This window comes from Empidonax traillii, unplaced genomic scaffold (genome assembly GCF_003031625.1).
Source record: "Empidonax traillii isolate 1590-97213 ecotype Southwest subspecies unplaced genomic scaffold, ASM303162v1 scaffold695:size336133, whole genome shotgun sequence".
Taxonomy (NCBI): domain Eukaryota; kingdom Metazoa; phylum Chordata; class Aves; order Passeriformes; family Tyrannidae; genus Empidonax; species Empidonax traillii.
Genome location: NW_020955888.1, coordinates 316,568 through 325,007, shown reverse-complemented (window position 1 = coordinate 325,007; position 8,440 = coordinate 316,568). Strand labels below are relative to the sequence as shown.

Sequence of the window (8,440 nt, the reverse complement as noted above, 5' to 3'; positions counted from 1 at the left end):
AAAAAAAAAAAAAAAAAAAAAAAAAAAAAAAAAAAAAAAAAAACAGAAGGAAAAATAAAGAAAACTGTGCAATGTGTGTTTATGCCTACATCATGCCGAGGAGACACTTAACAGTAAATAACCCGTGTATACCTGAGGTAAGATACTGTTTCTGCTTTCCCTGCACAGTGCTGCTGCAGCACGGAGCTGATCCAAACATTCGGAACACCGATGGGAAATCTGCGCTGGATCTGGCAGACCCTTCAGCAAAAGCTGTACTCACGGGTAAGATGCATACATCTCTCAGCAGTGTTACCTGTAGTTCATTTTGTGTGCATAAGGTCAGCTTTATAAGAGCCTTCTGCCTTTTCAGGTTTTCTGTTGTGTAAGACCATTTTAAAACTGTCTTTTACCAGGTTTTGTGTTGTTGTAACTGTCATTAATCTGCTGTGCTGCTGTAGGTTTGCTTATTCTACTTATGCTAATGCTGTAATTTTCTATTTTAACATCATTCATTATTGACTGTGTTTCTGTGGTTTTTTTTTTTTTTAATTGACAGGTTGAATAGGAGCCCCTAACCCCTTAAAAAAACCCAAAAATCAGGTCAATTGTTTTAAGACCTTTACTGTAGAGCAAGCAAGGACGTTTGTGTAACTATAAAAGTACCTGTGATCTGAAAGACAACCTGCTACTGATTGCAGAGATCAATAGTTACATTATATTTTGCTGCAGATTCACATGGTACCCTTTCCTTCCTCTTCTTCATCAGTCATTTTGGATAGAACCCTTTTTCATCCATCGATTTTTTTTTTTTTCCTTTTTAAAGGCTATTAGCTGCAAAACAGTGTTTCATGAAAATATCCTACAGATATAACTTTGTTTTTACAGAGCTTTGTTTTTTTATAAATTAACTGTTGTAGCATACCAGTAAGCATGAAAAGTATAATATAGTAGCCTGTCAAATTTGTTTCAAGAAATACATGGTCCTCTCTGCTGATTTTGGCGTCTAGGAAATAATGTTTAGAACGAAGTAATACTGGATTTTAAAATATATACCATTAGATTTATAGAGAGGGATTCAGCAGCTGAGGTTCATTTGAAGAAATAGCTGTTTTCTTCTGCCTTTGTTTTCCCTAGTCTCTCTCTCATTTTATTGACAGCTTAATTTATAGGTTATATGCTATGCAACACTCTTATTCTTTCTTCAGATTATGTTCAGAGCACACCAGCTCCCTTCACTTTGTCAGGAACATTTCCTCATCTTCTTTTTTCAGTGCGCTGACTGCTATACATAATTATCTACAGCGCTGCAGTGATTTGAGTGCCTTTGGAACAGTGTACTTTAAATACATATGATTTACTTTAATTACTCAGTGTCAAGTTTAAACACGTTCCTACAGTGTTAACACTAGTATTAGCTGTGCTAAGCAGGTTAATCTGACTTTTGGCTGCTAATGGGCACAGTTGTACAGATGCTGAAGATAGAGGGGGCACCAGGGAGTCAAGGTACCTCAGAGGTGTTAATGGATATATGACATTTAGTTGTGGGCAACTTGACATACCCACAGTTTGGGGGCTCCAGGTTTTAAGCTGCTCTTCAAGCTGTGCAACTTCAGAGAGTAGTAGAAGATTAGTAAGGTCTCTGGTGGTGATTTCGTGTCTGCTTCACTGAATTCTCTGGGCACTAGACCACCTTGTGCTTTAGGCAGTGGAGAGGGCAATGTGTCATAGCAAACAAGTGGAGGTGGATTAGAAGCAACCCTCTGAGAACATCCTGCCAAGTGCAGCAAGAGCCCTGTGTCCTTGTCCCCTCCCCTAATGCCTTGCACACGAGTCTCCAGGGATCACAGGCTTCTGCAACCAGTGGATGTTAGCATGTTGTGCATATAGACACACATGCACAGAGCCACTTCTGTTGCTATACAAGTGTGTAGTTGTTCATAAAAAGACATCGTTTTTGTACATGTTTGTTCTTCCTAGCAAGAAAATCAGCATTTGTTTTTATCAGCTTTGTCCTCAAGGTGGCTCTTGGCTACGCTGGGCTCTCTGTGCTGTGCACCTGAGTTCCAGGCTGTGCAAACAGGGTTTGGCTCTGGCTGTAGCTGCTGTGTGATGCACGGTAACTGAAAGCTGACACTGGATGCCATTTAAATGGAAACTACCCATTAAGAGCTCTATCTTTCTGAGTGCTGCCCTGCTTTCTAATGTCTCTGTTAGGCTGCAATTTCTCATGCATTTTCCATATGTTGTAACCTTCCGGTCTTGCTTCATCCCTCTGGAAAAAGAGGTCTTAAGGGATTTCTTAGGCTCTATCTGGCAGGGGATAATCTTTAGCTACAGCAGTAATTTGCAATTAGGTGCATCAGAACTTGAAGGTATTACTGGATTAAGGATGAGTAGGATATATTAACTTAATTTTCAATATTTAATATTGAATAGTGGGATTTTAGAAGTGCTCATATTTAGAGCTTTTAGAAGCAGAGTGATCCTGAAAGCAGTCTTTAATTTGTTGCTGTATTTGCATCTTTAAGCAGCATAAGTGTCAAGGCTGTTTTCATTATGTTATTTTGGGTCCCTTTTTCTATCTGTGTCTATCATAGAACGCCTTGGGTTGGAAGGGACCTTAAAGATCATCTAGTTCCAACCCCCCTGCTATGGACAGGGATACCTCTCACTATATCAGGTTGCTCAGAACCCCAGTCCAACCTGACCTCGAACACTTCCAGGGACAGGACATCCACAACTTCTCTGTGCAGCCTGTTCCAATGCCTTACCACCTTCATAGTAAAGAATTTATTCCTAACATCTAATCTAAACTTACTCTCTTTCAGTTTGAATGCATTCTCCCTTGTCCTATCACTACAAGCTTTTTACAAAGGTGTCTCTCCATCTTTCTTGTAGGCTCCCTTCAGGTACTGGAAGGCCACAATTAGGTCATCCCAAAGCCACCCCTTCTCCAGGCTAAACAACCCCAACTCTCTTAGCCTTTCCTCTTAGGAAGTATAATAGGCCATATAACCATAATAGATTTTTCCACATTGCTACTGTATTGATTGTTGAAGAACAAGGTTCCTCTTAAAACTTTTTGACAAAGTATTTGCATAAGTTCATGCATCTATGTTAATTGCTTTGTGAATGAACTGTGATTATAGTCTCCCTTTGACTTCCAATGCAGCAAAAATGAACAAGCAACTTGTTGGTAATTCATTAAATCTTTTAAATTTTACAAAAAAATTGTATGTGTTTTAAAAGGGACATTCCTGCTGCATTAAAGCATTTCTGCTGTTCTGGCAGCAGAAGCTGAATCCACAATGACTTGTTCTTTTCTGCCTTCCAGTCTAGAATAATGTATACTAGCTTTTTCACCTGACTTACAGAAAGGATATATAATGCAGTAGTTTCTGGGATGACTTCCAGCCATTTTCCTGCAACATCCTCTTGAAAATATGTGTTTTGTAAAGAATACATAATGCAAAGGAAGAGCTAATATTTTGATGGAAATGGATCTTGAAAATTTCTTTGTAAAGATAATTTTTTAGAAATTAAATACCTAGTACCAGCGTCTTAAAGAAAAAAAAGTTACATAATTGAGAAATCTGCTTTTTACTTCTTAGAAAGCAGTCTATTTTTCCCCTTCTGCAGGATAAGCAGCATTTGTGTGAGCTAAGCATTTCATGATTGAGAGGGTGAATATTTTTTTTCTTCTTCCTTAGCATCCCTTACTGTTCCTGAATCATGTTACCAGAAAAAAGATTGTAATCCTCTTTTTCTCTCAAAGGCTGAAGTGGTAGTACAGACTCCAAAAACATATCACATATAAGAACTAGAGCTGTTAAACACATCAGATGAATATCCTAGTTAATTTTATTTTAGCTTAATTGCCTTTGGGTGTATGGTTTCTGAGGTGGGGAGTCATCGCTGTGTTGCTGTACACAGCACTGTGGGACTGCCATCCAGAACAGGGCCTTGGGGAGCTTTCACAAGTCATATTAATCTTCATTATTCTCTTACCCTGAGATTGTTGCCTCTTTAAACATTAACGTCCTTTTATATCTTTCTTGTATAGTATTTGAAGAGCCAACAATATTGTGAATGATTTATATGAATGATTTTTTGTGGGTTTTTTGTTTTTTTTTTCACACAGTGATGCTTTTTTGCTATGTCTTCCCCATATTGTCTGCTATTCAGAAATGCTTTCTCAATGTTAATGGTCAGTCTTTGTACTTGAGCAGTTTCCAAAGCTCTTAGCGGGACCTGAAGGCATTTTTGTTGGATAATATATTTTTGACTGCTCCATGCCAATGTTTTATGAGGTTGGTTTTTGTTGGTCTCGAGGATTACTCCCTTGAAACAGATCAAAATGGAAAAAGTCTGGAAACTGCTGCATCTCCAGATTAAAGGAAGATTTCTTGTGTAAGAAGTAATGTCTTGTTTGTTAATAGAATCAATTTCCGAAGTTAAACAAGACTCTGATCTTCCTACTTACTATGGAAATAATGTGTTTTACAAACAAAGTGTGTGAGATCCTATTGAGCATTTCTCACGTGTGTTTTTAGGATGTGAAGGACAGCTTGATGAGTGGAAGTACAGCTGGACTAAGGTTACCAGAGCTGTTACTGAGAATTCATGTTTTCATCTATTTGTTACGTCAACTTTTTAATTGAAGTAGGGTGCATAGTTCATTTATTGACATATGTTTGTACAATTTTTTTAAGTGAACTGCCATTTATGCATAATTTGCCTGCAAGGAAGGGAAAAATCTGGTATTTTACTACAGTAAGTTTACTGAACTTTAAAGAATGGAAAATGGATTCTAGGTACAACTCATCCACTTTAAAATTAGCAGGAAGAGAGGAAATTATTTTATTTTGAGTTAATTTTGATTTGTTTGTGGCAAACAAACAGCTTGACTGTCTCAAATCCTAAACTGTTTCCTTCTGGGTTGTGGTTATTTCCTTTCAGGTACTCCTAGGATATTGAAGACTTTCTTGATAGACAATAGCACTTCATTTTGGGAGGTGCCAACATCTTCCCCCTTTTGTTTAATTGATCTAATTCTTACATAGTGTGTGCTGAAATCAGATAATTTGCACAAGGTTTGGCTTCCACCTTTAAGAAACTGGTGTAATGAACACCAGTACAAAAGGAGAAACCTTTTCATGGTAAAGGAGGGCAGGTGCTTCTAGAATGGTTTGGGCTACCCATTTGTCTGGGTCATTGTCCTTTCTGACAGTGGCAGTGGGGTCTGCTGCCTTAAAGAAAAGAGCAAGAAACCCAGGGCAGCTGAGGAATATCCCTGCCCTGCAGCAAACTTTTTCCTTATTTGATATAAGCTCTTGGCATACATCCTGAAGCAAGAGGTCTGAAGGGCTTTTTCCAGCACTTGTCTGTGCTTTGAACGTACGTTTTTGTGACTGTTACTTGTTTAGCATTCAGGTAGGTTTACTCTTCCTTTTTTACCAAGACCTAACAGGAGGAAACAAACCATCTACTCCAGTTCACTGATATGAGTGTAGTGGGGTGCTTTTACATTTGGAGTCCATCGTGGTACATTACATCTGCTTTCTGGAGAATTATGAGGAGTATCAACTTTCTTTTAGGAATGCTCTTCCAGTCTTTGGAAAGATGTGGGCAAAAGGCACTTGTGGCACAGACCTAGAACAAGGTACCGTTTCTGTGGCCCTCTCCTAGAAGCTCTAACTGTATGGATTTATAAGTCTTGTCTTCTGTTTTTACAGAATATTATAATTATGACTATCTTGGTATATTTATAAATACATAGTTTCAAAACATCTCATTTTTTATGTGGCCTAGTTCCCAATTGCTTCTTTGAAAGAAATGCGCAGGTTGCTTGGTAAGCCAGGAGTGAAATGCCTTCCTTTCTCAGTTCTGACAGTCACATTTCAGTTCTTCACATTTCCTTTTTTCACATTGATAGGAAAGAGGAAGAAACATCCTCTCTTTGTTCTAGATGCTGTGCCATACTTGTGCACTTCTGCTATGTTTCCCTTCAAGAAGAGCGGCCCTTTCTCGTTAGACTTTCGACATCCAAAGTTTCACCTCGCTGGAAGTGAACTTGCACTTTAGGGGTGCTGCTGGAATCGCTGATTCCCTTTCCACTTTCCAGCACTGCATTATTATTTCAAGATAGCTTATCATGATTTGAACACTGTGCTCTGGTATAACATCCCATTGACTTCTGTAGTGATGATTTAATAGCTTGCGTGGTGTTTTGTTACCTCAGGTTTTATTTGGGCTAAGTTTGTTTTTTATGACCTCTCTGATTGCAGAAGAGCTCAATGTTTTATGGGAGCCTCTAAAGCAATTCCGAATTCTTAAGTTCGTTGCTTATATTCCAGTATAATTCCAGATGATTTGTATTATCCATGCAGTGTTTATTGTTTTAATCTGTCACTACTCCTTTAGGCTACGCCTTTTATTGCCTGTTCCATCAGTTTCTTTTAAGTCCTTCTAGCTTCTTCTGTTTTCTCTGGTAATTAAATAATATAAATATTTCCTTCAATGTGGTAGGTTATTTAACAGAAGTTGCAGTGTGTTTTATCATAAAGGAAACAAGTTATTCCTGCTTTTAAGTGGCTGAAGTATTTTGGTTCTGATTCCATGACTGCATAATTTCTTTAATCTCTTACTGAGGGACTTGTGCAAGGATTTATGTGAACTGGTGTGTATGCTGTGGTGCCTGAATTCCATTTCTGTGTCTTCACGTGCTTGGATTTCTTCCTAGTGGAACATTAGCTCTGGATGCTCATTTCATAGGCCTTAGTTTTAGGATAATGAGAACTTCTCTCATTTCTCCTGCTCCATATTTTAGAGTTCAGTGCTATGATCCTTATCTTTTGTCTATAGTTGTGTCTTGAAGAAGCTTCTTTGGAATGTGGCTTTCAACCTAGATCAGGCAACATTTCATTCCTCTTTGTAACCTTGATTTAGGCAAGGAGTAAGTTTCTAGTCTGTTGTGTAGCTAGTCAAGTAAGAAGGACTGTGGGATTTAGGATTGGTGCTTTTTTATAAAAAGAGTGGTTTTGATTTATAGCATCCCCTTTGCCAGGTTTTTCACTCTTTCACCTTTTCTTTCTACTGCTATAACCATTTAGAAATATTTAGTAAGACCTCTTCAAATGGAATCAAACTCTTAAGTCGTCAGAGAAACAAATTTAACTTTTCAAAGTTTTCACAAAACACCTTAATGAAGTTTTTTGTTTTGTGATTTTCAACTCTGCTGTTATATAGAGTGGTGGGTGCTTCTAGAACTTTTGTACCTGATGCACACAAATTCATTTAGCCTATACTACACACTGAAATTTAACATCAAAGTGAAAAGAAGCTTTTCTTCCTAAGATTTGTTGTTATTCAGATGGACAGAATAACAAATAAGATCTCCATAGCTTGTAAATAAAGAGCCTAAAATATATTTTTCATGCTGCCCTAGGAAAAACAGTTGCAGAAACGTGTAAGAAGCACTTCTGTTTTCATAGTGCATCAAATCACTCATCTTCTTTCTGTTTCTTTGCCTTGAGCACTGACCAGTCTTATACTTTACTGAATTTTTTTCTTCTCTAAATGTTGATTGGGTAATTAAGTTTGGTTTTAAGTTTAGGATTTGTTTGTTGGGTCTTTTTTCTTTTTATTTATATTCTATGTTGTACATTTCTGGTTATTAATAGCAATTTTTTCCTGTCCTGAGACCAAATACTGTTTTGGTCTCTACTACATTCTTTCATTGTCCATGGATAACTTCTCAGGTGGTTGTACCAAAATGGCCTTTTCACACTGTATACTCTGTGATAATAAGCCATGTGCAGTGGTAAGAGATGAGTGGATGGAGAATATTATATTCTCTAACTTCTCATGTATTTGGTTCTGTTTGTAAGTAGGATAGCCATGCTGCAGTTGTGATTCTTTTAATGTAGGTTTTGTGTATTATATTTGATTCTTATATGTAACTTAGTCTGTAAACAAGCATGCAACTGTTACAAAAAAATTTTTAGCTAGCTGGATAATTCCTGCATACAAAAGTTCCCATTGCTTTTATCTCTTGTACTGTAGCTTCCAGAGCAGTCTTTCATGCTTGTTTTCTTCTAAAAATGAAGCCATGTTTAAATATTGAAAGTGATGAGCCAGGCACAGCTGAAATCTGTGCAGTCTGTGCGTGCATGGACAAAACATTTAGGATGATTTTTGCCAAGCTGAACAGATGAATCGGAAAGAATGTTAATGTTCCGTAGGCACAATATACTGACTAGAAAGTGAGAGAGGCAGACAACCTTAATTCTACTTTTTAATGCATGTATTAGGACACAAACTCGGCTTGTGAGACTGCTTACTGTTCCCCTCTGCCTCATTCGACAGGGTGGATGACTGTGCTCTGGGGAGGAGTCAAGACTGCACAGTGTGGCTGTGCTGGGCACTTTCACTGTACAGAGCTGCTCGGCCAGTTTTG

General features: G+C 37.9%; 1 protein-coding gene across 1 annotated transcript in view; it reads left to right on the top strand.

Moving 5' to 3' along the window:
* Positions 1-71: 71 nt before the first annotated feature.
* LOC114065772 (poly [ADP-ribose] polymerase tankyrase-1) overlaps positions 72-8,440 on the top strand; it is a 102,992-nt gene continuing 94,623 nt past the window's right edge. Inside the window, exon 1 of the mRNA XM_027899918.1 lies at positions 72-264. Within this exon, the coding sequence (XP_027755719.1) occupies positions 72-264 (193 nt within the window). The remainder of the gene's footprint in view (positions 265-8,440) is intronic.